At 39.2% G+C, this 27,995-nt stretch overlaps 2 protein-coding genes and 1 pseudogene across 5 annotated transcripts in view; 1 reads left to right on the forward strand and 2 right to left on the reverse strand.

The window, feature by feature from the left end:
* Positions 1–5,627, reverse strand: part of smek1 (SMEK homolog 1, suppressor of mek1 (Dictyostelium)) — a 39,591-nt gene extending 33,964 nt beyond the window's left edge. The window contains exons 1-6 of one of the 4 annotated variants that reach the window (XM_055149236.1): positions 5,601–5,627; positions 5,328–5,523; positions 5,005–5,064; positions 2,961–3,016; positions 2,781–2,876; positions 704–793 (exon numbers count right to left, since the gene is read on the reverse strand). In XM_055149236.1, the coding sequence (XP_055005211.1) occupies positions 704–793; positions 2,781–2,876; positions 2,961–3,016; positions 5,005–5,064; positions 5,328–5,523; positions 5,601–5,612 (510 nt within the window). In that variant the 5' untranslated portion in view covers positions 5,613–5,627. The remainder of the gene's footprint in view (positions 1–703; positions 794–2,780; positions 2,877–2,960; positions 3,017–5,004; positions 5,065–5,327; positions 5,524–5,600) is intronic. The other 3 variants (XM_055149237.1, XM_055149238.1, XM_055149239.1) reach the window with 3 other exon arrangements.
* Positions 5,628–7,090: 1,463 nt separating this feature from the next.
* Positions 7,091–11,272, reverse strand: erh (ERH mRNA splicing and mitosis factor). Its single transcript, XM_020929378.2, has 4 exons — positions 11,146–11,272; positions 10,168–10,255; positions 9,976–10,096; positions 7,091–7,613 (listed from the first exon to the last, which is right to left on the reverse strand). The coding sequence occupies exons 1-4, from the start codon at positions 11,146–11,148 to the stop codon at positions 7,511–7,513; spliced, it is 315 nt and encodes a 104-aa protein (XP_020785037.1). The 5' UTR covers positions 11,149–11,272; the 3' UTR covers positions 7,091–7,510.
* A 576-nt stretch (positions 11,273–11,848) lies between these two features.
* On the forward strand, positions 11,849–27,277 carry LOC110164347 (NACHT, LRR and PYD domains-containing protein 12-like; annotated as a pseudogene).
* The last annotated feature ends 718 nt before the right edge of the window (positions 27,278–27,995 follow it).

Raw genomic sequence — 27,995 nt, forward strand, 5'->3', positions numbered from 1 at the left:
GCGGTTCTGGAGCATGGATCTGTAATAACAACAGGATTAGATATGCCCCCTCTATCCACGACCCCACATCGATTAATGGCCGCTCTGAGGTACTGCAGCTACGGCACAGAAGGAATATTCCACAGAACACAATGCATTTTTTGTAAAACCAAACTGCCCGTGTTTGGCTGACAGGGCATCCACAGCTTTCATAAAGATCTGATTTTGTAGGGATTCTTTTGTATTTTTAAAAATGTGTTAAATTGTCTAAGCTCCTAAAAGTTAACTTTGTAAGAGTTAGCCTAACCCGGCTATGAGCCACGCCAGCGTAAATCCGCCATCTAGTATTTGCTCTCGCTCTAGAGAGTCTATGGTCTAGTCGAGGGTGACCGCCTGCCCCTATTTACCCGGGACAGTCCCAGTTTTGAGCCCTGTGTCCTCTGTCCCAGCAAATTTATCCAAAACCACTGATTTATTCCAGTTTTATACAAGAAATGTCCGAGGTGTCAACTATTTTTGACCAATTTGATCCCTGCCAACAGTACAGAGAAACATAAATTGCCATTTGTTTAGGTAAAATACACAAAAGCTGCGTAAAACAACTTTATACATTTTATTATTACCTACCCCCCCCCCCCAAAAAAAAAAAAAAAAAAAAAAAATGGGCCCTTTAAATTTTATATCATCAGAAAGTTCAAAATTCTGGAGTCAAGGCAAAAGGTACCAAAGAGGACAGGTCACCAGAGCACTCCTCCTCCTCAAGCTCTTCCTCCAAAAAGTGAGCATCCTCCTCCCACGGGTCCCTCCCCAGCACCTGACGCACACAAAAACAATAAACAGAATGACAAATACTGACACGACAATTGGCACAATCCAATACATGCATCACGAATCTCGGACTTCCGGTCATTGCACAATGCATAATGGGAAGGATTTTCCGAAAAAAGTGAGCATCAAACCTCCATGTTTGTTTTCCCAGTGGGATGTGTCTATTTACAAAGCCGATCTTTTCTAGTTTTTTTAACCATATCGCTTTTGTTTCTGGGTGAAAGGACAGATGGAGAGCTCCACACCTCACTGAGGTAAGCGCGGTAATTGCTCGATCGTGCTTTGCGGACACACTGCTCAGGGTTCTCTCTCTTAAATCCAAGATTAGTCCTGGTTTAGACCTGGTTTAGTCCTGACCCACCCGTGTGTAATTACTACCTGCCTGTAATACACAATACGTTTTCATAGGCTGTAAAAAAAAAAAAAAGGCATGCAAAATTGCACACAAAAAATCTGCAAAACAGCGAAACCAGGAAAAATGAACCGCGATCAGTGTTGGGGAGTAACAGATTACATGTTCTGGCGTTACATAATCAGAGTACAAATTATGAGTAACTGTATTCAGTTACAGTTACTGTTTCAGTGAGTGGTAATTGGATTACAGTTACTTTGTTGAAATAAATTGATTACACAGCAGTATTTTCCTGTTTTCACATTTTGGGCTAAACCAAGACTAAAACCAGGACTAAACAAGGACTAAAAATAGGACTAAAACTAGGACTAAAACCAGGACCAAAACCAGGACTAAACCAGGACTAAACCAGGTCTAAAAGCAGGACTAAAACCAGGACTAAACTAGGATTAAACCAGGTCTAAACCAGGTCTAAACCAGGACTAAACTAGGATTAAACCAGGTATAAACCAGGTCTAAACCAGGACTAAACCAGGTCTAAACCAGGTCTAAAAGCAGGTCTAAAACCAGGACTAAACCAGGTCTAAACCAGGTCTAAACCAGGTCTAAACTAGGTCTAAACCAGGACTAAACCAGGACTAAACCAAATCTAAACAATATGATACCTAACAGTAGGGTGGACATAATTTAAAGCAGTAGTGATCTCATATAGAAATCATTTCTCTATCAATAATATTTTTAATATGCTTAAGTAAAGACTGGACTTTTTATTTTCTTTTAGCACATAAAACATCTCATGTTAAGATTTCCTCGTCCTTGTTTCTCCAAGCAAACAACTGCCTGTTCATGGAGACTTGGGCTCAACACACAATTTGAAGAGAACAAACAAGAATTTTCTGGATGTGGTTGCTACATTCATGTAGTTTTAAAAAGCATGACAATATCAAGTAATCAAAGTATTCAGATTACGTTACTCACTTTAAGTAATTTAATGGATTACGTTACAAAATACATTTTGAGGTATGTAATCTGTAATCTGTAGGGGAATACATTTTAAAAGTCACCTTCCCAACACTGACCGTGATATAGCAAGGGACGTCTGTATCATTTAAAACACCAAGAGCGTATGATCAAATTGATCCAAATGTTATTCAACCTGTAACGGTTACTTATCATATAAAGTGATTACAGAACAGTGATATGAAAATAAATTAATATTATGTTTTGGGTCAATATTGGCCAGTAAATCCTCTTATTACATCAATTTATAGACTGGTCTTGGAAACCGATATCTGATCCTCCAAACTTTTCAATATCAGTTCAATATCAGATACCAGTGTCGTATCTGAGCACCCCTAACCAAACCACAAAGCAGAATTATCTCCCCAAAAATGTCCTAAATGTACAATATTGTAAAAAAATAAAATCATGAGCTCCACAGTTTGTATCAAAACTGACTCATAAAAGTATTAATTCATCCTTCTACAGCTCAAATCTTATTATATTGCAGAAAACAAATGTCCCACTCGTACAACAAGAAGCTCTCTGACTAAATCTTTTACTCACTGCAAATCATAACCCCTCATTTATCATAAACTTTCTATTTCAATATTTTATTTACTTGACAGATTTTCTCCCAGATCTCGTCACAGCCGGCATTCTCCTGGAAGCTCAGCGCCAGGTCATAGTTTTCCGCCTCGCACCAAAGTATCGTGTACTGGGAACAACAAAACTCAAGGCAGTATCCAGACTCAAGGCACGTCTAATCTACAAGTCTCCACGGCCGCACGTCAACACTCACCTGCCCTTTCCGGTAGTTTGTGTTTGGGTTGATCTTGGACTCCAGCAGCAGAGAACCTGTTGAATAAAACGTAATGATTTGGTTCTAATAAAATAGCTGAGAATGCAGTTTAAAAAGTGCACTATGTAACTTTTCTGGTAGAGGCTCCACTATCTGCTTGTCTACATAGAGACTGTATTGCTTTGCTTCTTTGTTACCTGGTCCCCGAAGGGTTGACCAGGTTTTGTATTCACCCTGTGTGTCTGTGTGTGTGCCCACCCACGATAATTCCGACATTTATGGATCAATTTTCACCAAATTTGGTACACAAATAAAGTTTGGGGATGCTCCGAGATCATTTGAGGTCACAGGGGTCAATTGAAAGGTCACGCCATTATAAAGGATTGGCAATTTCTGAACCATCTGCGGCCTAAAATATTCACAAAATCATCACACAAGTTGGCACACACATAACCGGGGTACACTGGATGTTACAGGTTGAAACCAGTCAAGGTAACCAAGGTCAAATAGGCATTTTTGGTCATAACTCCGCAAAGGATCGAGCGAGAGCAGGGGTATCCAAACTTTTTTCATCAAGGGCCACATATCTAAACACATAAGAAGCAGAGGGCCGATCGAGGGCCGTAAACTGATGCTAAATACAGTGAATAATTGAAATATGTGCATGTTTAAAACATTAAAATGAACCATCAGTCCTTTATTCATGCTAAGATTCTCAAAACCACACACTAAACATTAAATATTGGCTTTATCAAGGTAGATTTTCAAAAAACTTGCAATAAAAAGTAAATTTTTCATTGATGCAAGGTAATTTTGGGCCATTTCACATGGAAGCTTGAGGGCCAAGAAAAACTTGTCTGAGAGTCGCATTTGGCCCACGGGCCATAGTTTGGACATGCCTGAGCGGGAGCAACGGGAGTGGTCTCAAAATCTCAGAAAAATTATTATCTATTTATAATTCTCTGCATTTGTATAGTAAAATATTAAGTTTTCAAGATAATCACTAATTATAACAGTTCCTTTTTCTTTCAGTGTATGATGTTAAATTCCATTTCTTCTTTTTCTGGTGATACACAACACACTGCTCTACAGTCACACAAATAACATACACACAACTCATGAAAAATTACATTTTGGTTAGACGCTAGTAAACACAGACATCCTCATGTGTGACCAAGATCACACAAATGTTCATGGGCCTGTAGAGAAACACACATTGCATTGTGGGTATAACAATCATGTAATATGAGCTGGGCTGCTCATAAACTGCTTCTGTGGTGATGAACTGACCCACCGATGCCTCATGGGGACCAGGTTGCTGTCTCTGATTGCGCTTGTTTCTTAAAAAGTATGGCATAAAATATAGAAATGACAAATATGTGTGCGTACAAGTGCACATGGACACGCTTCCGGCTCCATCGACTCTGGGTCCAATTAACTTTGCATTGAATAATTGTCTACGCATTAAACATGTGAAGCCATCAGGCAAAATTACAGGACAGATCTGTGGAGATGTGCTTCTCACTGCAAGTTTATCAAAGCATTGTGTAGCATAAAACATAAAAGAAACATAAAATATACAAGTTTAATGCCGTACTGTGTAAAATTCCAGGCATTGCAATAACATATTCATGGAGACAAGCAAGGGTTACCAGGATTTCCATTTCCATTTTTTATCAAAAGTCCCTGCATTCCGACATTTTTTTTTTCCTTGGTCGGAGTGGCGGCACTTTAGTTTTTTTTCCCAACATTCTGCCCTTCCGACACATGAGGTAATTATTATTATTAAGTTGTGGCGGCGCTCTTTTCAGGACAGTATTTTCATGGAGTGGTTGCAAAGGAGGCACGGTGCACGCGGCGTACGGAAGGAGACTGCGGGGCATGGTTTAATCCTGGTTTAGTCCTGGTTCATTCATTGCTCATTGATCGACACCTTATGATGTATATCACCGCTTCTTTTCAAACAACTTGTGATGTCTTCATAATCATCCAGGGTATATATCACAATAAGACAGTAATTATTAAAAAAATAAAATAAATTTACCGCTGATCATTGTTGATTTTTCTTTCCTTCCCAGAGGGGCACCAACAATTTTGTCCACATCTGTACATCAAAAGTTAAATGAGTGTTGATTTCACACAATAAATCAGCTCATAGTCTGATTTTTTAATAATTACTGTCTTGTGATGTATACTTTGGATGATTATGAAGACGTGACAAGTATGTATTACAAGTTCAGTGTCTTTGAATGTGTCGAAAATCCATTATCAAACCAATTCAACCGCAGTGTGTTTTGGGTTGAGCGAATAGCAAATAATCTGGTATCATATATATATTTTGGTCTGGTCTCTCCTCTGTCCACTCACCGTCGCTCTCCGCTCGCACCAGCAGAGACATGCCCCTCAGTCCCTCCACGCAGCCCGACGAGACGTGCCCGATGCCGCGGTCCTCCCACAGCCGGTCCTGGCCCCTGGTGAACACTTTGACTCTCAGCCGCGTGTCCGTCATCCCGAGTCTCCCCCGTGTTAACTTAGTGCGAAGTTTACGCACACGCCATAGTCTCTGCAACAAGCGCAGGGCGGATCGACACTTTTAAAGAGACAGAGACAAGGAAAATACTGTGTTTACAGAAGACTCACAGTGTAGGTCATGGATCTATTAAAATAAGGTGTAGGTTGGGTGACCAGACGTCCATATTAACCCAGGACAGTTCCAGTTTTGAGCCCTGTGTCCTCTGTCTCAGCAAATTTATCCAAAACCACTGATTTGTTCCAGTTTTATACAAGAAATGTCCCAGATGTCCCTAATTTTGATCAATTTGATACCTGCCAACAGTTAAAAGAGGCATAAATTGCACCTCAGATAAAATACGGAAAAGCTGCTTAAAAACAAAGAAAATGTGACTATACTGACTCTCATGTTAATCATGAATGGACCGAGTGCCTTAATAACGCACTCATTTCACAAATTTATTATTATCAACCTCCAAAAACCAGAGATGACCCAGTTTTTTGATTTTCAAAATCTGGTCACCTTATGTAATACAGTGAGTTCTCAGGTTTAGGGTGACCACATGTCCCTGTTTACCTGAGACAGTCTCAGGTTTGAACCCTGTGTCCCCTGCCCCGGCAGATTTATCCAAAACCAATGATTTGTCCAAGTTTAATAAGAGAAATGTCCCAGGTGTCCTTATTTTGGACCAATCTGAAACGTGCCAGTGGTAAAGAGGCATAAATTGTCATTTATTTAGGTAAAATACAGAAAAGCTTTAGACCAGTAAGACCTGGTCCAGTAAGTTTTTCCTTTTCCTAAAAATGCATAGTGTCTATCATAATCACTTGTCAATTAAACAAATAATGTAATACATAAATATAAATGTTTTTAAACTGGGCTCTGATAAATCCTTACATGTATCTGACTGCTTTTCTTTTTCCAAATTTTATTTAGATTTTTCATAATTTGTGATATTCTCAAATTAATCTCAATTTCTCTAATAAAATCACATTAAGTTCCACTTCACTTTTGCCTCTAGCTGCCTCCATTCTGATATTTATAATGTTTTTGTTTACAATAATTTTAGTTTTTTATCATGAAACATTCTTGGACGTGATTATTTTTAGGGCCGCACAATTCGTTGCAAATGTATCGATATCATATTGACTGATGTATTACTCAATATATCACAATAATAAAGGTTGTTTTTTGTTGTTGAACAAAGCAGATTTTTTCAAAATTGTCAAAAGTCCAAAATCAAATTCACTTGTAAATGAAAGCATGTAGGTTTTTTACTTTATAATATCTTTAACTGAAATTACTGAGTCAAAAAGTATATTAAAATATTTAAATATCAATTTAGCAGTTCTTGAAAGTCACAAAGCATATTGCCAAATTTTCCAATATTGTGCAGTATTACAGTATTTTCCCAAACCATGATGCATCCATATAATATAGTCAATGGTAAAATCAAACTAAAACTGTGCTTTCAAACAGAGAACTACACATTTGACATAAAATTACACAGATAGACAACAAATATTCCAACTCACATGTCGTGTATAAATCTGAAAACCATTTGAAATGTTAATAGCATATATTAGTATAAAACATGAAATTAGCTCTACGCTTCCAGTACCTCTCTGAAAACAAGACTTTATTTCAAAAGGACATGAACAGGAGAATTACATGTTACAAAACAAATGCTTTACAAAATAGTCATATCATGGTCACTGGAGGGTCAATAACAAAAAGACAAAAGGGATGGAGAGTATGTTGCCAGTGTCCCCGTGTAAAAATCAGCAATGTGCATTCAATAATCCTGTCCAGTACAAATGAAAGTGTTTCACATTAAAAGAATGAGCAAAAAATAAAATGGAATTCAATGAAAGGAGCATATAGATTTTTTTCTTCCAGGGAATAACTACCAGAAATGCTCAGGCTCAAATAATCTTTACGTAACAACCGTATGCAAGCACACTGTCAAAAAAAACTTACAAATAAAAATATATTAGTAAACCTCCCCCCTTGAGACAGTCCCTCCCATGGCTCTGCTTCACTTGGCTGCCTGCTGAGCTTGGCGACGCAGTAGGACATATATCTTCTCTTTAATCCAGTCTTTGTTGTATGGCTGGTATGTCTGTGTATCAGCTCTGTACCTGTAACATAAACACATAAATAAAATAAAAACATTCAAGAAAAATCACAAACTGGACGCAGTTTCCTGTATTATCTTTTGCATTTGCACAATCAATTAAAATCCCACTTTAACTGTATGCTTTTAATAGTATTTAAATTGTTTATGTTGTTGTAAGGTGATCTTGAGAGTCCAGAAAGGCGCCTAATAAATAAAATGTATTATTATTATTATTATTTATTTTACCTTTCTGTGCCTCTAAGCCACATTTTAATCTTTTTATATGAACAGCAAGTGTGAAGTTCTACATTGACACAAATGTTGTAAAGCTGGTTCTTTATACATATAAACATTCAGAAACAGCTGTTTTAGCCTTGTTTTACCAAGCATGTACGCTCAAAAGAATACAAACCCTGCCTCTCAACATTTAGGTTGTCATCAATGGGAAAATATATTTGTGTATCAGGAGTGAAACAATGATATTCTGTTGGATTTGTTATTTTCACCCAATTGTGTGTTCTATTTTTCCATTATTACACAGCGGGTCATATCCATTTTTTCTAAAGCGTTCCTAAACCCGTGTGTTGGAAAAGAACCAAAGGACTACCTCCTCCAGTGAGGTACCCAGGTCACTCTAGAGCACATGTGGCAAGGCCAAGGCCAGTGAGCCACATACAGCCCGCCAAGCAATTTTATGTGGCCCACAAGGGGTTAAAAGGTATAATTTATTATGATGTTGTGACTCTGTGCCGCTACTACATCTCCCACAATGCACCGCAGTCGTTTCCCATGAAGTGACTGCATCTCGCCACTAGAGGCCGAGAAAACTCATCAAATTTCCCCAAAAATGTCCAACAAAAGAAAAAATTATGGAGAAGGACAGCTATTTCATGAATGTCACTGAAGGAGTAATGTGAATTTTTTAACTGAAACCTTTAAATCAAATCCAATCCACTTTATTTCTAGAGCACATTTCATAAAACAAACATTTTCTCAAGTGCTGCACAATACAGATAAAACATAAATATAATGTAAAGTTCTACTTAACTCTACTAGTCCTCATTAAAACAATAAAACTAGTAAAATCAAATAAGAGCAAGAATACCAGTAAAAAATTAAAAGGTAAAAAACATAAAAATAAACAAAATGAATGAATATGAAATGAAAAATCAAATACAGACTTCTACAGTTTTGTAACATATCAATATTACAGTTACAGTTACAGTCTTAACTTTACAACCGGCCCTTTGACGACAAACATGATCCAAATATGGCCCTTGGTGAAAATGAGTTTGACACCCCTGATCTAGAGAGTGGACTGGCCAAACTGGCCCCATTCTGCCCCCTACCAGTCCAGTGTTGGGGAGTAACAGATTACATGTACCGGAGTTACGTAATCAGAGTACAAATTATGAGTAACTGTATTCGGTTACAGTTACTGTTTCAATGAGTAGTAGTAATTGGATTAGAGTTACTTTGCTGAAATACTACTGATTACACAGCAGTATTTTCCTGTTTTCACATTTTGGGCTATATCCCTTTTTTCCCAGGAATTCCACTCATTGCCAGACACTAAACCAGGTCTAAACCAGGTTCAAAACCAGGTCCAAAACCAAGTCTAAAACCAAGTCTAAAACCAAGTCTAAAACCAGGTCTAAAGCAGGTCTAAAACCAGGTCCAAAACCAAGTCTAAAACCAAGTCTAAAACCAAGTCTAAAACCAAGTCTAAAACCAAGTCCAAAACCAGGTCCAAAACCAGGTCCAAAACCAGGTCTAAACTAGCTCTAAACCAGGACTAAAACAGGACTAAAACAGGACTAAATCATGCTGCGTAGACGTGTCTCCTCCTCTTCTATCAATAATATTTTTAATTTGGTTAAGTAAAGACCGGGCTTTTTATTTTCTTTTAACAGACAAAACATCTTATGTGAAGATATCCTCGTCTTTGCTTCTCTACAGCAAATCAAGTAATCCAAAGTATTCAGATTACGTTACTCAATTTAAGTAATTGAATGGATTATGTTACAAACTATATTTTGGTGTATGTAATCTGTAGGGGAATACATTTTAAAAGTAACCTTCCCAACACTGTACCAGTCTGATAGAAAACCATCTCTGACAGGGAGGCTGACAGCCACCAAAAATCATTCATCTCACCTAAAATTGTATTAGTAGAAGATGGATTTCATTTTTGGAGTGCATAATATTTGCACCGGCAAGCTAATAATAAATATGAAAAATGTGTCAGTATGTTATGCATAATTTACTGTACTAATTAATCAAAGTTCATATTTTCAAATGTCATTCTGGTCACGTCCCTCTCATAAAAGACAATCTGAAAATCAATGGGACTTTCTTGTTAAGTAAAATAAAAAAATACTTACACAAGACAGCTCAGGTCTGCCAAGTCGTCAATGAAGTCAAAGAGCTGACTGATGTCATATGTGATGGATGGACTGTTGGGGTTCATCCTCTTCAGATGCTCCTCATACATTTTGCAGACACCTACAAAAGGCATGTTAAATTAAAGACAGATAGAACGATAGATCGATAGATAGATTCAATAGAAATGTTACCTTCCATGCATTCATTGACAGACTCATAATCAGCATATGTGCGGCCCTCCGGTCTCTTGGTCGGCTGGACGAGCAGGATTGTGTGCGACTGAAAGATAAGAAGAGTCATTTAATATCCCTTACACTTACACTCATAACCAGTATGGTCTTCTTCCATTTAAGAACACTGAAATTAAACTGACACTGTGCCACAATCTCAAACCTTTTATTTTCTTGCTAATAAGTGGAATCAACGCTTTTCATGTTTGATTTATTGAACGATAAGTCGACATAATATTCATCAAGACAAGCTGATTGATCACAGGCCCCTGAGAATGCGTTGTTTAAATGTGTTGTTTTAGTCCTGTTTTAGTCCCGTTTAAGTCCTCGGTTCAGTCCTCGGTTCAGTCCTCGGTTCAGTCCTCGGTTCAGTCCTCGGTTCAGTCCTCGGTTCAGTCCATATACGGCGCAAAAGTTCAGCATCTTCACAGTTATTTTGGTGGTTAGTAACTTAAAAGTGCTGCAATACTCGTGTAATATCTTACATTTTAAACACAGTAATATTGTAATGTAACTAATTACTTTGAAATGACAGTAACGAGTCATAAAAAACACATTACAGTTTTAAAGTAACTTGCCCAACAGTGTTAAAAGCTTAGATAAGACTATGAACAACACAACAATAGTAAATGTAAGCTTGTTAGACTGGTTCATTTCTCGGCACAGAAAATATCAAACAGAGGGAGTATTACTCACCTGATCTGAATACTGTAACTTCTAAATAAGTTATTTTATTAGCACAAATCAGGAATACTTCACTGAATAAGACATTTTTATAAGAGATCGGAGCATTTCTTTGAGTAAGATCAGAGGATACTTCTTACAGTCACCTTCCCCCAGCGTTAGCATTAGCACGTTAGCTTCAATGAATTACGTGGGGCAAACGCGACCAAAACAAAGACTTTAGCGTCGACAAACGTGTAAATAAAGGAGTGTTACCATGTTTGTGTGCGGTGCAGAGGCGGCGGGGGCTCAGACGGAGGACGGGCGCGTTTGTGGAGCTGCTCTCGGTGCGTGTGGAGCCGCTGCAGCTGGAGCAAAAACACACGGGGGAAGTGAAACATATGTTTTCCGGTCGGACGGTCATCGCGCCTTCAAAATAAAAGCCCTAGAATTAAAATTAAGACAATAAGACGATTAAAAAATACTTGGAGTTGTGTTTTGTTTCATTCACACGTTTGCGAAATCCTTGTTATTATTAGTCTGTCTATCAGAGGTGGGACCAAGTCGTTGTTTTTTAACTCTCAAGTGTTTGACCTCAAGGCCGAGTCAAGTCCCAAGTCAAACACAGGCAAGTCCAAGTCGAGTCTCGAGTCACTGTCGTCTGCTGTGAGCTACAAGTCATTTTAAGTCTTTAATCCAAAGTACCAAATATAGCTTTGGTTTAAGCAATTTATATGAATTTTAATAATGATAAACTGTACTAGTATAGTATATTAATATGAGTATTTACTGAATGTCATATTTAGTTTCCGACTGAGCTCAAATGTGACTTTTATGTCCCTCTTCACAGCAGTTGTACAAACCTAAATAATTATAGAGCTTCAGTTCATTATCACAAGCAGAGGTATTAAATCAGTGTTTTGTGGGTGCGCCCAGTCGTTTTACCTGTTCACGTTCCAGAGGCAGGTCACGTGACTGAGGTATGTGCTCAAAGTGAAAGCATATTCTGAACCGAGGTGAGTTTTTGGTTCTCTGCCTTTAAATAATGCTATTTCTGTTTTTAAAATGGTTCACTGGGATTATCCAGCTTTATTGTTTGTTTGTTTTTATCAGTGGTATAAAGTAATTTCAGGATCATTGTTTATCATGCTATTTCTCTGTATAAATATATCAATATAATGTGATATCGTTACAGGCTTAAGTACTACTAATACTCACTTTGACTTACTCACTTAGAACTATTGTGAGCAGTGCTACTGTCACTTTAGTAGAAGTGGTGTTAACCCTCTCCAGGGAGGCGTTGCAGATTTGCAACAACTAAATGCCAGTTACCTACTTACTCCAAATCCATATTTTATTAGCTTTTTTAAATCCAGGAACCTTTTTTTCCATCCATGCTGATAAATGTGGGCGATGCAGACTGTGCAAGAATGGTTACACGCAAACGACCTGCCAGAAGTGCAAAGTACTTTTGTTGTTTACAAAGGATAAAAATTGTTTCTTGGAGAACCACACAAAAAAGTGATGTTGTTCTGCCACTGTAAAGCTGTTACACTGTGCTTTATGTTTTCATTGTTATGAAAAGTGGTATACACATAAAGTTAGCGTTCATATCATTTTCAGTCTTCAGTGTTAATTTACCACACCGGACCAATGCTGCAAATCTTCAACATCTCAGAACACATTGGATGTGAAAGTCTCTCTCAAAAAAAAGTCAGGATTGTATATTACTACCCCATATGATCATTTTCCCCAAATATCTGATTTTTTCCTGTTACTAAAATTTAATTTGAGCCTGAGAGAGTTAAAATGACTAAAGCCTTGTTTCAAATGCAGCAGAGCTCAAATGTAAAGAGTGAAACATGTCTCTCTGTGGTTTCTCCTCCAGTTGGTGCGAGCGGGGAAATGGCTTCAGGGAATCAGCAGATAAAAGGACGTCCCACCAGAAAAGAACCTCCAGGGGGCAGCGCTGAGCCGGATCTCTCTGGGACAAAGTGAGTCCAGTCATTTGTCATTCACTGTTAAACCCCATCATCTTATGTACTGATTTATTTTGGGGACAGTGCCTAAAACTAAAATAGGATCCAATATAGCAGTAGACATATATTTATTTACACTGTTTACAGAGTTTAGTGTTAGTATTTACACAGTCCAATAGAGGCACACATCACAGAACAATTACACTCACACAACAGTGGAGACAAACTTTTTTAATTATGTGTGAAATAACAACAGAAGTACAATAATATAATATTAGCGTGAATAATAATGAAAATAGAAAATCATAAATAACAGTATGTATTTTTTAAAAACTCTCAGGCCTTCATTTACTAGTCAAACAGGGTCAAACTAAAATATACTACTTTACAAAACTCAGTAAACACAGCAGATCTTAAAGTAAAAAAAAATAAAGCTGGATATCTCTACAAATATGGACAAGGTAACAAAAGGATCCCACCTCTTTTAATGGAGATTACATTTTCAGCCCACAGAGGGCTTCATTTTACACCCCTGAAAATCAAAGTGAAATAATGATGTGACAGGCTCGTCCATTTTGACAAAATGTAATTTCTGCATCTCAAAATCTTTCTCAGTATCTTGTGTGGTCCCCACGTGCTTGTCTGCATGTTTGACAAAGTCGTGGTTTGCTCGTAATGAGATGACAGATGGAGTCTTGTGGAATGTCCTCCCAGATCTGAGTGAGGACGTCACTGAGCTCCTGTAGCGTCTGAGGAACAACCTGACAGTATTTGATGGACCCAAACACCCAAAGGTGTTCTATTATGTTTAAGTCAGGTGATCGTGAGGGCCATTCAACTGTATCAATGCCTTCATCCTCCAGGTTCTGCCTGCAGACTCTCACCACCTGAGGCCAGACATTGTTGTGCATCAGGAGGAACCCAGGACCTACTGCATCATTGTAGGGTCTGACAAAGGGTTCATCCTGATACCTAATGGCATCAGACTGCTGTTTTCTAGCCAGTAGAGGTCTGTGCATCTCTCCATAGATATGCCCGCCCAGAATATCACTGACCCACCACCAAACCGCTCATGCTGAACCATGTTGCAGGTAGCAGAGTGCTCTCGTCCTTGTCTTCTCCAGACTCTTTCTCCTTGTCTTCTCCAGATTCTTTCACGTCTTTCACAGGAGCTCATGGTGAACCTGCTCTCATCTCTGTCATCTAGCAAATGCCATTTGAGCTCCACGGTGCTGCGCAGTGAGCACAGGGCCCACTGCAGGACGTGGTGCCTCCATCATCTTCATGAAGTCTGTTTCTGATTGTTTGTCTGGACATTCACACCAGTGGCCTCCTGAAGATCATTCTGCAGGACACGGGCAGTGATTAACTTGTTTCTCCTGCACAAAGGAGCAAATATTCATTCTGTTGATGGGCTGAGGACCTTCTTCAGCCCTGTCCAGTGCTCCTAGAATAACTGTCTGTCTCCTGAAATCTCCTCCATGTTCTGGAAATTGTGCTGGGAGGCACATTAAAACTCCTTGCAACAGCACATTTGGATGTGGCATCCTGGAGAAGTTGGACAACTTCTGTAGGGCTAAGGAATGACCTCAGACTCCCAGTAGTGATAATCGCTCTAGCCAAAGCAGCACTAGTGGAAAAGCAGCCAAAAAACACCAAGAGGGAGAAACTTGAAATGACCACCACATGTAAAACCAGTCGTGTTTTAGGGGTTGACTCATTGTTGTTGCTCTAGTGCACCTGTTGTTCATTTCCATTAAAAGAGGTAGGTTTGTTCCTAAGACGTTGCCCTGCCCTGTTTTTTCATGTCATAAAACTGTCACTTCTGTGGAGTAGAGAAATATAAAGACATGAGAGGCAGCCCACAGTCATGCTGCTGCTGTTTTGTCTTATTGATCCAATAAAAAGGGTCGTGTTACATGTGCCTTTGTCAGACTGATCTAAGCTGACAGTAACAAAGTCTTCTAAGTAACAACACATGATGTTTTCTCTCCACACACAGATCCACAGCCCCAGTGTCCAGTGCTGTGTCCATGAAGAGTGACTGGTCTAAAGATGAACCTCCATTCTTCAGCCCTGAACCTGCTCCTTCAGACTCACTGTAAGAACAAATGTCACACTAAAATAATTTGACACTCTACAGCTAACACACTACAAAAATAAGAACACTTGCTCAAATACTTACTCAAATATTACATACAAATATTAAGCCCTAAATACTAAAATGAATCTCTGAACAGTTTGTCACTTCAGTCATTATTGTGACAGGCCTACACAAATCCATACGATTTCTACAAAATGCATTTATCTTTGTGACACTTCGTGTATGTTCAGAGCTCTGCCTAAAGTTCTAAAGAGAGTGACATATGACATTAGTTGTTATACAGTTGTAGGGAGTATTATCTGTCTCTCTATAGCCCGGTGCAGTGGGTGAGTTGTTGTACAGTTGTAGGGAGTATTATTTGTCCTTCTGTAGTCTGGTGCAGTGGGTGAGCAGGAGTGTCCATGATGAAGAGCAGTTTGTCCAGTGTCCTCGTGTCCCTCACTGTGACAAGTGTCTCCAGCTCTCAGCCAGTCAGAGGACCAACTGTACAGACCAATCAGATATATTATAAAAACAATAGTGCCAAAAGAACTGATTCAAAATAAAGATGCTTACAGTACAGTCATTTAAACAAGTGATCTTTTTGTATTTGATGGTCCACTCACTTTTGTGTGATACTTGAACCTGCACCACAACATTTACAGTCATGTTTTAGCACAGTGCTTCTCGTGTAGAAGTGTAGTTCTGGTGATACACAGAGACCTCTTCAGTTCTACTGTTTGTATATTGAAGTGTTTTTGTCCTCCTCTTAGTAAGTTTCTGTTTTGGAACTGTAGTAATGGTGTAGTCCTGTTTCAGATCTAGTTCAGTCCTTGTTTAGAGCTACAAATGTTTGTTATAGATTTTCTTTTAGATCTGGTGGTACTCACAAAGCCATATATTTTCATTGGTGGTACTTGGTGTTAAGTTTGAGGACTGCAAAACATATGGTCTAATTCTTATCATAATTTTTTGTCAGTATCACCCACCCCTAAGAAATCTGTGGACTTGCTGCAGTTCAAATGTGAAGCATTTCTCCAAAACTCTCTTGTTTACTACAAAATATTTATAATCACATGAAATCTACATCTGAAATATGTTTACATTTCTACAGCCAATGTTATCATGTGACTATTGGGTCTAATGCCTTTCTATGACCTATCAGAAAATATTAGACTGAACAATAATATTGAAGATCACTTTATGACACAGACACTGACCCTATAGCAGTAGAATCACAGTGTAAACCTTTTCTAAATGAACCATATTGTGAATAAAACTGTAATAGATACAGTAAATAAACAATTAATCATTTTGGTGAGTTAGTGTCTAAAATGTATCATAATTATGTGAAGTATTTGACCCACTACAGCTGATGTATAAAAAGATACATCTGAATACTGAGCCCAAAATAATATTGTTCATCTCTCTATTATTGAACAGTTTGTAAAGTCACTAGTTATTTTAACAAGATTTGTACAATATACATTTATCTTTGTGATATTTTAAGTCTTTCTAAAGTTTTTAACAGACAAACAGTGGCCAACAAGATTAGATTAGTTTAGTTTAGTTGTAATTTTCATGTTACATAAAAACAAAACTGTGTTTCACAGTGACGAAAATTCAGTGCAACATTAGATGAAGTAAAAGTCGTACAGAGTCCAATCAGAGTGTCTGATTTACCAGCCTAACTGCTGTGGGCAGGAAGCTATGGAGCATTAGTAGTAGTAGTTCTGTAGATCACCTTTGCTGTGGACATGGCCAAGAATCAAAGCTCTGCACTAAAAAACCTGTGTCAGTAGAAATTAAAACTTCAGAATAAGTCTTTTAAACAAAGCTGACAGTAACAAAGTCTTCGAAGTAACAACACATGATGTTTTCTCTCCACACACAGATCCACAGCCTCAGTGTCCAGTGCTGTGTCCATGAAGAGTGACTGGTCTAAAGATGAACCTCCATTCTTCAGCCCTGAACCTGCTCCTTCAGACTCACTGTAAGAACAAATGTCACACTAAAATAACATGTCATATAAAGACAAAAGAGAATTACAGTTGTGTGTTTTGTAATGCTAAAGGCTAAAGTGTTGTAGAAGACAGAAGAGTGAACAGTTCAGTGCAGCACCAGTATAAAATAGTGTGACTAGAAGAGACGTAAATGAAGCTCCTCAAAGTCCCAGTGTTGAGTCTCCAGAGAAATGGCACCATTTCTACTTGTGATGATCTGGAGATGTTCCTCACACTTCAGGGAGGACTCTGTGTTTCTCCCAACAACTGTCTATGTACAGATTTGTAAAAATTAAATAAAACAAAGTCATTTTAAGTATATCTAGACTACACCCAAGGGGATGGGGTAAGGAAAGGCCGTGCAATGATGAAAATTGTAGTTTGTCTAATTTGACCCTCTACAGCTAACACACTACAAAAATAAGAACACTTGCTCAAATACTTACTCAGATATTACATACAAATATTAAGCCCTAAATACTAAAATGAATCTCTGAACAGTTTGTCACTTCAGTCATTATTGTGACAGGCCTACACAAATCCATACGATTTCTACAAAATGCATTTATCTTTGTGATACTTTGTGTATTTTCAGAGCTCTGCCTAAAGTTCTAAAGAGAGTGACATATGACATTAGTTGTTATACAGTTGTAGGGAGTATTATCTGTCCATCTACAGTCTAGTGCAGTGGGTGAGTTGTTGTACAGTTGTAGGGAGTATTATTTGTCCTTCTGTAGTCTGGTGCAGTGGGTGCGCAGGAGTGTCCATGATGAAGAGCAGTTTGTCCAGTGTCCTCGTGTCCCTCACTGTGACAAGTGTCTCCAGCTCTCAGCCAGTCAGAGGACCAACTGTACAGACCAATCAGACCAATATATTATAAAAACAATAGTGCCAAAAGAGCTGATTCGAAATAAAGATGCTTACAGTACAATCTTTCAAACAAGTGATCTTTTTGTATTTGATGGTCCATTCACTTTTGTGTGATACTTGAACCTGCACCACAACATTTACAGTCATGTTTTAGCACAGTGCTTCTCGTGTAGAAGTGTAGTTCTGGTGATACACAGAGACCTCTTCAGTTCTACTGTTTGTATATTGAAGTGTTTTTGTCCTCCTCTTAGTAAGTTTCTGTTTTGGAACTGTAGTAATGGTGTAGTCCTGTTTCAGATCTAGTTCAGTCCTTGTTTAGACCTACAAATGTTTGTTATAGATTTTCTTTTAGATCTGGTGGTACTCACAAAGCCATATATTTTCATTGGTGGTACTTGGTGTTAAGTTTGAGGACTGCAAAACATATGGTCTAATTCTCCTCCTCATTTTTGTCAGTATCACCCACCCCTAAGAAATCTGTGGACTTGCTGCAGTTCAAATGTGAAGCATTTCTCCAAAACTCTCTTGTTTTACTACAAAATATTTATAATCACGTGAAATCTACATCTGAAATATGTTTACATTTCTACAGCCAATGTTATCATGTGACTGTTGGGTCTAATGCCTTTCTATGACCTATCAGAAAATATTAGACTGAACAATAATATTGAAGATCACTTTATGACACAGACACTGACCCTACAGGAGGAGAATCACAGTGTAAACCTTTTCTAAATGAACCATATTGTGAATAAAACTGTAATAGATAAATAAACAATGAAACATTTTGGTGAGTTAGTGTCTAAAATGTATCATAATTATGTGAAGTATTTGACCCACTACAGCCGATGCATAAAAAGATACATCTGAATAATGAGCCCAAAATAATATTGTTCATCTCTCTATTATTGAACAGTTTGTCAAGTCACTAGTTATTTTAACAAGATTTGTACAATATACATTTATCTTTGTGATATTTTAAGTCTTTCTAAAGTTTTTAACAGACAAACAGTGGCCAACAAGATTAGATTAATTTAGTTTAGTTGTAATTTTCATGTTACATAAAAACAAAACTGTGTTTCACAGCGACGACAATTCAGTGCAACAGTAGATGAAGTAAAAGTCGTACAGAGTCCAATCAGAGTGTCTGATTTACCAGCCTAACTGCTGTGGGCAGGAAGCTATGGAGCATTAGTAGTAGTAGTTCTGTAGATCACCTTTGCTGTGGACATGGCCAAGAATCAAAGCTCTGCACTAAAAAAACCTGTGTCAGTAGAAATTAAAACTTCAGAATAAGTCTTTTAAACAAAGCTGACAGTAACAAAGTCTTCAAAGTAACAACACATGATGTTTTCTCTCCACACACAGATCCACAGCCTCAGTGTCCAGTGCTGTGTCCATGAAGAGTGACTTGTCTAAAGATGAACCTCTAATTCTTCAGCCCTGAACCTGCTCCTTCAGACTCACTGTGAGGACTAACACCTAAATAAAAAAACTGATTCAAAACTTCATCAGTTTATATCAAATGAGTTCAGTCTTTTGTCCATAGGGAAAAGTCACTACGAGACTCCAGGCCCAGGGCTCAACGCACTGACACGGCAAATGAAAAGCAGGTCCACAGCACTACACAAGGTTGGTCTATATTACACTGTTTATGAGGACACACAAAACACATGTTACATGAAACATCTGCTCACATGTTCCTCTCACAGCAGATGAAGAGCTCCAGAAGGTTCTGCAGGACCATAAGCTGAGCCTGAGCAGCAGATGTGGGAGTGTGACAGAGGGAACTGAAGGAGCAGGAAGTAGAACTCCTCTGAACAGCATCTACACTGAGCTGTACATCACAGAGGGCCTCAGTGAAGAGGCCACAGCCCAACATGAGGAGAGGAGGCTGGAGAAACTCTCCAAGAAGACTGTCCAGGAAACCTCCATCAGGTGTCAGGACATCTTTAAAGCACTGCCCACTGAGCAGCAGCAGGGGGAGCCACAGCAGGAGGAGCAGGAGGAGCAGGAGGAGCAGGAGGAGCAGAAGAAGCAGAAGTCCATCAGAGCGGTGCTGACCTGTGGTGTGGCTGGAGTGGGGAAGACCTTCTCAGTCCTGAAGTTCTCTCTGGACTGGGCCCAGGGCTCAGAGAACCAGGAGCTGGACCTGGTGCTGCCTCTGTCCTTCAGAGAGCTGAACCTGGTCAGAGGGGGGCGCTACACTCTGATGGAGCTGATACAAGTGTTCCATCCAGCGCTGGAAAAACAGGTGACTCTCCTTTATCTGCTCTTCTACTTCTTCTACTTGGATAAACCTGATCACAGTGAAATGTCTCCTCTTGTTCATGTTCTTGTTGTGTCCACAGACGCTCACAGCACACACTCTGTCCGTCTCTAAACTCCTGTTCATCTTCGACGGCCTCGACGAGAGCAGACTGTCTCTGGACTTTTACTGTGAGGTCATCTCTGATGTCACACAGAGGTCAGAGGTCAGCGTGCTGTTAGTGAACCTCATCAAAGGCAAACTGCTTCCTACCGCCCTTATATGGATCACCTCCAGACCAGCAGCAGCCAATCAGATCCCAGCGCAGTTTGTGCACAGGGTGACAGAGGTCAGGGGCTTCATCACTGACCATCAGAAGGAGCAGTACTTCAGGAAGAGGTTCACAGATGAAGAGCAGTGTAAGACAGTCCTGTCCCACATCAGAACCTCCCGCAGCCTCCACATCATGTGCCAGATCCCAGTCTTCTGCTGGATCACAGCCACGGTCCTGGACCACATGTTGAGAACCAATCAGAGCGGAGCGCTGCCCCAGACACTCAGCGACATGTACGCCCACTTCCTGTTAGTGCAGACCAACAGGAAGAGGAAGTACAGAGCACAGAGCAGTGGTCCAGAGCTGAGCACAGACGAGTGTGAGCTGCTCCTGAAGCTGGGCAGACTGGCCTTTGAACATCTGCAGAAAGGAAACATCATGTTCTACCAGGAAGACCTGGAGCAGGTGGGTCTGGACCTGACCGAGGCCTCGGTCTACTCAGGACTCTGTACAGAGATCTTCAAACGAGAGAGTGTCCTCTTCAACAAATCAGTCTACTGCTTCATTCACCTGAGCGTCCAGGAGTTTATGGCAGCGGTTTACCTGCTCCACTGCTTTGGACGTGACACAGTTGTTCTGACGTCTCACAATGAAAAGAAAAATAAAACATTAAGTGCAAGTGAGTTTCTCAAAATATGTCTTGACAACATCCCTGAAGAGTTCAAATGGCCACCTGAACCTGTTTGTGCGCTTCCTTCATGGCCTCAGTCTGGACTCCAACCAGAGACTTTTAGGAGGTCTGCTGAGTCCAGTAAACCAATCAGAAATCCCAGAAATCATTCAAAACCTGAAAGAGATCAGCTCAAATGAAGTCTCTCCAGACAAAAACATCAACATCTTCCACTGTCTGATGGAAATGAAGGACCAGTCTCTCCTGCAGCAGATCCAGGACCTCCTGAAGTCTAGAGGAGGATCACAGAAGAAACTGTCTGTGTTCCAGTGCTCGGCTCTGGCCTACATGCTGCAGATGTCAGACCAGGTCCTGGAGGAACTGGACCTACAGAAGTACAAGACGTCTAAAGGGGGTCGACAGAGACTGATCCCAGCGGTGAGGAACTGCAGGAAGGCTCGGTCAGTCCTCATTCACAAACAGCAGCTTCACAGATCTGTGTTAGGACTAATTTAAATTTAATTGCATATAATACATGTTAGGGCTAATCACATTTCAATTAAATATCTGTTCACAGGCTTGGTTAAGTGTGAACTCTCAGAGACTCACTGTGAAGTGGTGGCCTCAGCGCTGAAGTCCAGCCCCTCCTATCTGAAAGAGCTCGATCTGAGTCAGAATGACCTGAATGACTTAGAAGTGTCGGTGCTGTGTGATGGACTGCAGAGTCCTCACTGTGAACTCTCCACTCTCAGGTCAGTCTCCTCCGTTTAAGCACAAAGCTAGTGCACTATTAAACACACTGTTAAGTGTTTATCCCAACACTTGACAGTCTTATACTGTTAAGTGTTTGGATCAATGTCATTTAAATTGAATCACCAAAGCATAATTCTAGTGTCATTATCATTTCTCATCAATGTTTGGGAAACTCAGGATATGTGTCTGGAACAGGATTTGAATCTGGTGAAATGGTTTTCACAGAATTAGTTTAGAGTCTATTCTTATCCTTCTTTTAAATAAAAAAACAACAACATTTAAATCATCCTCTTAACCCTTGTTTAGTCCTGGTTCAGTTCTGGTGCAGTCCCAGTTCAAACCAGCTCTCTGCTTATTAAACATGTGGGATGTTAATATTTCTGTAGTTTTCAGAGTAAAGATGATTGACACAAGCAGAAAACTCCACTCAGTACCACTGATAGATCACTAATCCTCCACGCGCACATGGAATCATGTATTTAGTGTCACTCTTAGTTTTCAGACTTTAACGGGCCATTTCTCTGAGATCACAGACTCTGTCGTGTTCTCTGTACAGCAGGACTCTGTTCTCTCCCTCATGTCTAGTGCACAGATACAGTGGACCTGCCCCCTCATGTGTGTGTATGTGCTGAGAGAGACTCACACACCGGAGCAGGGCTCTTTGATGCAGGTTGATGCCCTGGCACGTGACCTGTGTTAACAAGTGACAGAATAATTCATCATGATTAATTATTTTTTGAGTAAACGAGATAAAATGCTCTAACATGCCCAGCCTTAGTTTTAATTATTATTAATGCTATATTACCATGTCTTTATTATTCAGAATGTCTCTATAAGCAGAATAATCTATATTTTTATGGACATGAACCACATTATGTTTTCTTTATTCAGATGTGTTCAAGGTTTGAACTAAAGTCATGTTTTGGAGAAATGAGTTGAAGCTGTGGGGTCTTGGTGCAGTAAACGACAAATAATGTGTGAACACTGGAGAAAAAGTGTCATATAAGATGTATAACCACATCGTGTTTTCTTTATTCAGATTGAAGAGCTGTCGTTTGTCAAAGAAGAACTCTTCCTCTCTGGCCTCAGCTCTGAAGTCCAACTTCTCACATCTCACACAACTGGATCTGGGTTGGAACAAACACCTGTCTGATTCAGGAGTGTCTCATCTGTGTGGTTTTCTGCAGAGTCCAGACTGTCGACTGGAGACTCTCAGGTCAGTTCAGTGTCTCTTACTTGTGTCATGTTTCTTTCACTAAAGAGCTCGGCCATAATAAGCTCTAGTATTTATTTTTGCGTTGTTTGGAATATTCCACAGTATAAACTTAAATATATTTTTCTCACATATATTCAGTTATTGGTGTTTCATTGTTAAAAAAATACCTTTGAAAACATCTATTCCTACTTAACCCACCTCTCCACAGACCTGACTTGTTAGTTGTCCTGGTGGTGTTAGTTGCTTGTCTCCATGGCGATAGATAAATTTAATTCCTGGAACACACTCATGAAGAACTCAACTATTACATGAAAATAAATGTGTTGTGGATTTATTTGGCATTAAACCCAGAAAAGATTTTAAAGATGATTTCATATGTTTGTATTATTATTAATGCTTTATTATCATGTCTTTATTTGATTATTCACAATGTCTCTATGAGCACAATCTATATTTCTATGTCGGCCTGTTACAGTAACACATTTTGAAGTGCGATATATCGCTGAAGAAAATAGAGACGATAAACGATCATATTGAAACTAATTAATGCCTCTGACACAAAAACCCAAGAGCAGATTTAAGACACCAAAACTATTCTAAATCTACAATACTGTTAAAAAAAACATGAGCTGCAACAAATAAACAGAAAGAAAGACTTTAGTACTTAGTTTGCATCTGTAATGAGTCAGAGAAGTTATGAATTCAACCTTCTACTTTTAAGGTACTTGTTTAAAATGTATTTAAAGAATTAAAAGTAAAAGTATTTTGCTGAGATTTTTGGAACAATTAAAGGATGAAATGTAGTGATTTTGATAAAAACTTAGCTGATTTTAATCGATTGAATTGATTTCTTGATTTTTCTAGCTGCTTTTGTGTTTTGTGTATTTGGTTTGCTCAAAGTTGGGCTGTTAACACAAACTAAAGTACTAAACGTGCTTTAATTAAAGTACAGATGCCTAAAATTTGTACTTAAGTATTGTACTTTTACTTTTTATTCATTATCTTCACCACTGGTTCAAGGTTTGAACTAAGCAGTTTGGAGAAATGTTGAAAAGGACAGTGAACGACAAATAATGTGTTAACACTGGAGAAANAAGTTATAATTCAACTTCTACTATTAAGGTACCTGTTTAAAAATGTACTTAAAGTATAAAAAGTAAAATATTTTGCAGAGATTTTTAGAACAATTAAAGGATGAAATGTAGTGATTTTGAAAAAGAATTTACCTGATTTTAAGCAATTCAGTTGATTTCTTAATTTTTTTAGCCGCTTTTGTGTTTTGTGTATTTGGTTTGCTCAAAGTTGGGCTGTTAACACAAACTAAACGTGATAAAAACGCAGTCTCCTCCATTTCAGCAGGTCTCACACTGTAAAGAAACGTACTTTTTACTTGTCAGTCCAGATCTAAAATGTACTCGAGTAGGAAGTACAGATACCTGCTCTCAAATGTAGTGACATAAAGTAAAAAGTATCTACTCTAAAATTTAACTTTAAGAACGGATGCCTAAAATTTGTACTTAAGTATTGTACTTTTACTTTTGTACTTCATTATCTTCCACCACTGGTTCAAGGTTTGAACTAAAGTCATGTTTTGGAGAAATGAGTTGAAGCTGTGGGGGACTTGGTGCAGTGAACGACAAATAATGTGTTAACACTGGAGAAAAAGTGTCATATAAGATGTATAACCACATCATGTTTTCTTTATTCAGATTGGAGCGCTGTGGTTTGTCAGAGAAGAACTGTTCCTCTCTGGTCTCAGCTCTGAAGTCCAACCCCTCACATCTCAAAGAACTGGATCTGAGTTGGAACAAACTGTTTGATTCAGGAGTGTCTCATCTGTGTGGTTTTCTTCAGAGTCCAGACTGTCGACTGGAGACTCTCGGGTCAGTTCAGTGTCTCTTACTTGTGTCATGTTTCTTTCACTAAAGAGCAAACACAGGTCAAAAAGTGCTGCTCCAACAAATGACTCCTGGCTCTCTACTGTACAAGTGTTCACTTGTGTGTGTAAAATCCCTCAATCGTCCAGGTCGAATTCAATCTATTCGGTTCTGTTCACTTATGGTAATTAGATTTCACCATCAAATTTGCAATAAACAAAAGGTATATTCTAATGAAAAATATTGATTTAAATGACATTAAGCCCAGAATGATGCATAAACATTCAGTTGTGTTTCATATGTTTTACTGTTATATTTGATTTAATTATTCAGAATGTCTCTATAAACACAATTTATATTTGTATGGACTTTAACCACATCATGTTTTCTTTATTCAGATTGGGCAAGTGTGATTTGTCAGAGAGGAGCTGTTCCTTTCTGGCCTCAGCTCTGAAGTCCAACCCCTCACATCTCAAACACCTGGAACTGTGGTCGAACAGTCTGACAGAATCAGCTGTGAAAGAACTCCTGGACCTTGAACAGAGCCCTCACTGTCGACTGGAGACACTGGAGTGAGTAGTGACTTTATGAGTCTGTTTTGAGCCTGGAGCAGTCGCACACATTTCCTTCTGTTGTCAAACTGACACATGGAGTGGCTCCTTATGCCCCAAACACACTGCAAGAGCATTTAGAAGCAGAACAGCGAGCAGAGTCCCCTGCACCAGGCTCATTTCACTTGTGCTCCCAGTTTATCAGATTTAAATGTGCAGACAGCAGAACAGAGCAGCACAGAGCCTCACGCCCTGGATCACAGCCCAGGACTCATCCAAAATACACTCCAAGTGTACATTTTTATCTAACACACAGACTCTCACTGCCTGTGTGTGTTAGACAAACATTGACTCAAGTAAAAGCATGTTTTTCATCAGGTTTTTTTTATTGCACTGGAAAACTCAGAGAATAATTTCTGATCTCTACTTCTCCACAGGTGGCAGCCCTGAAGATGTGTGTGTCATGTGCAGAAGTTCAGTCTCAGACGCAGCCCAGGGACAAGAAACACAAATTAAAATACTCCTCCTTCATTATGAGTTTGTTCCTACTCAGGACATTTACAGTGGTCATTTTGTGTGTAAATATGAGCTCAATCCAAATACACTGTGTGCACAATTATGAGGCGTTATGGTCGAGTATTTTGACCATATCATGATTTTTATGCATATTCTCCAACTCCAAGCTGTATAAACTTGAATTCTTATTGGATTTAAGCATATCTGGTGATGTGTATTTGTCTAACGTGGGAGGGTGTGGCCTAAGGAGATCAACACCCTGTATCAAGGTGTGCAGAGGCCAAGAAATATCTTATTTTGGTCTTAACAATTATTATTAAATTAAAAACTGAAATCAAACTTTTACATACAGTTCCTTTAATCCTTGTGTTACTTGACCTATTCACTCTGAGTTCTCAAAATGGAGACAGGCTCTACATACAGGCCCATCCACACTAGTACATATTCAAGTCATTTTCTTTGTGGATGCAGTGTTCGTCCACACTAATCTGATGGAAAACGGCTCCAAAGACGGAACGATCTGGTGCCTCCAACTCCCACGAATTCATCTGAGAATGGATCTGACGTTGATACTCTGACATAGGAGCTCTAGTTGCATCCTTAGTGGACCACATCACTGTGACTTGTGCCTTCCTGATTCGCTGGGTTCGTGACATCGGTCATGTGACACTATTGTGGAAAAAAGTTTAAACAAACAAGACAAATGCGAAACAGTGCAGCTGGAACTACTCACTAGTAGAAAAGACTGTTTTCACACTTGCCATCTTCCTCAGCTCGAAATCGGCTGCAGCATCTTCAGACACGGTGCTCCACTTCCTTGTTTTTACCGCCCATCGTGACGTTGTGACGATGTGACGCCAGCCTAGTCATGTGACTAGTGTTTCAGGCGGTTTCGCGCTCCTGTGTGGATCATGTCTGGACACAAATCGTTTCCAATACAGTGATACGGTAATTTGTTTCAGTGTAAACGTAACCAGAGGAGCAGGTTTACTCAGAAACATGTAAATCAGGAGTGTAATGGGCGTGGTACACAGGGGTACATCGTTCACCCACTTCTCCCAACGTAAGATATAAAAAAATAACAAATATAAAATAGCTACAACTTAAATGTCAAACCGGACCTACTGGCAACAGTGAAAACAAACTGCATAGACTCATGAATCTGCCCTACTGTCCTATGGTGACCTGAGACATGAAGGACCAGGACTGAACCAGGACTAAAACAGGTCTAAACCAGAACTGAACCAGAACTGAACCAGGACTGAGAGTTGGGTAACCACAGGAGAAAGGACCGGCGTAGAGCTCTGCGCCCCATGGAGCTAAGCGCAGTCATTGCCTAATTGCGCTTTGAGGACACCCTGCTCCACAGGCACGGGGTTCTCTCTCTCAAGTCCAAGATTAGTCCTGGTTCAGTCCTGGTTTAGTCCTGGTTCAGACCTGGTTTAGTCCTGGTTCAGTCCTGGTTCAGTCCTGGTTTAGTCCTGGTTCAGTCCTGTTTTAGTCCTGCTTTAGTCCTGGTTTAGTTCTGGATATATCTATCATAACAGAACACACTTGCATTGTAAAACTTTGTGTAATATTGTATTATATTTTATTAAGTCCTAATATTTTGTTTACATTTAATTATGACTTTTGGTACATTACACCATCACAATATAACAAATCATTTGTAAACAAACCAAGGTAATACTATTATCATAGACATCTACCCAGTACATTTTCACTAAATGGTTCACTACTGGATCATCCCCCTACATTTTCTGTTGTTATAACCACAGATCCATGTTTACAAGTTTGTTTCCTTTAAAGGTCGTATTTTGCGCAAAATTAACTCTTGTGAGCTTTAATCCATGTTATAATGTTGTGAACTAATAAAAAAAAAAAATTGGAGTTGTGTTTTGTTTTATTCACATGTGTGTGTGTAATCCTTTTATTATTAGTCTGTCTATAAGAGATGGGACCAAGTCATTGTTTTGAAAGTCTCAAGTAAGTGTCAAGTCTTTGACCTCAAGTCTGAGTCAAGTCTCAAGTCAAATACAGGCAAGTCCAAGTCGAGTCTCGAGTCACTGGCCCATAAGTCCAAGTC

This window comes from Boleophthalmus pectinirostris, unplaced genomic scaffold, assembly GCF_026225935.1.
Source record: "Boleophthalmus pectinirostris isolate CB_2022bp ecotype Guang Dong unplaced genomic scaffold, ASM2622593v1 HiC_scaffold_13, whole genome shotgun sequence".
NCBI lineage: Eukaryota > Metazoa > Chordata > Actinopteri > Gobiiformes > Gobiidae > Boleophthalmus > Boleophthalmus pectinirostris.

Bases quoted from the DNA above. Each gene is read 5' to 3' on its own strand.
- erh (XM_020929378.2), bottom strand. The intron at 10,097-10,167 runs GTAACATTTCTA...TGCCTTTTGTAG, and splicing joins TGTCAATGAATGCATGGAAG to GTGTCTGCAAAATGTATGAG. The intron at 7,614-9,975 runs GTAAGTATTTTT...TTTATGTTACAG, and splicing joins GCAGACCTGAGCTGTCTTGT to GTACAGAGCTGATACACAGA.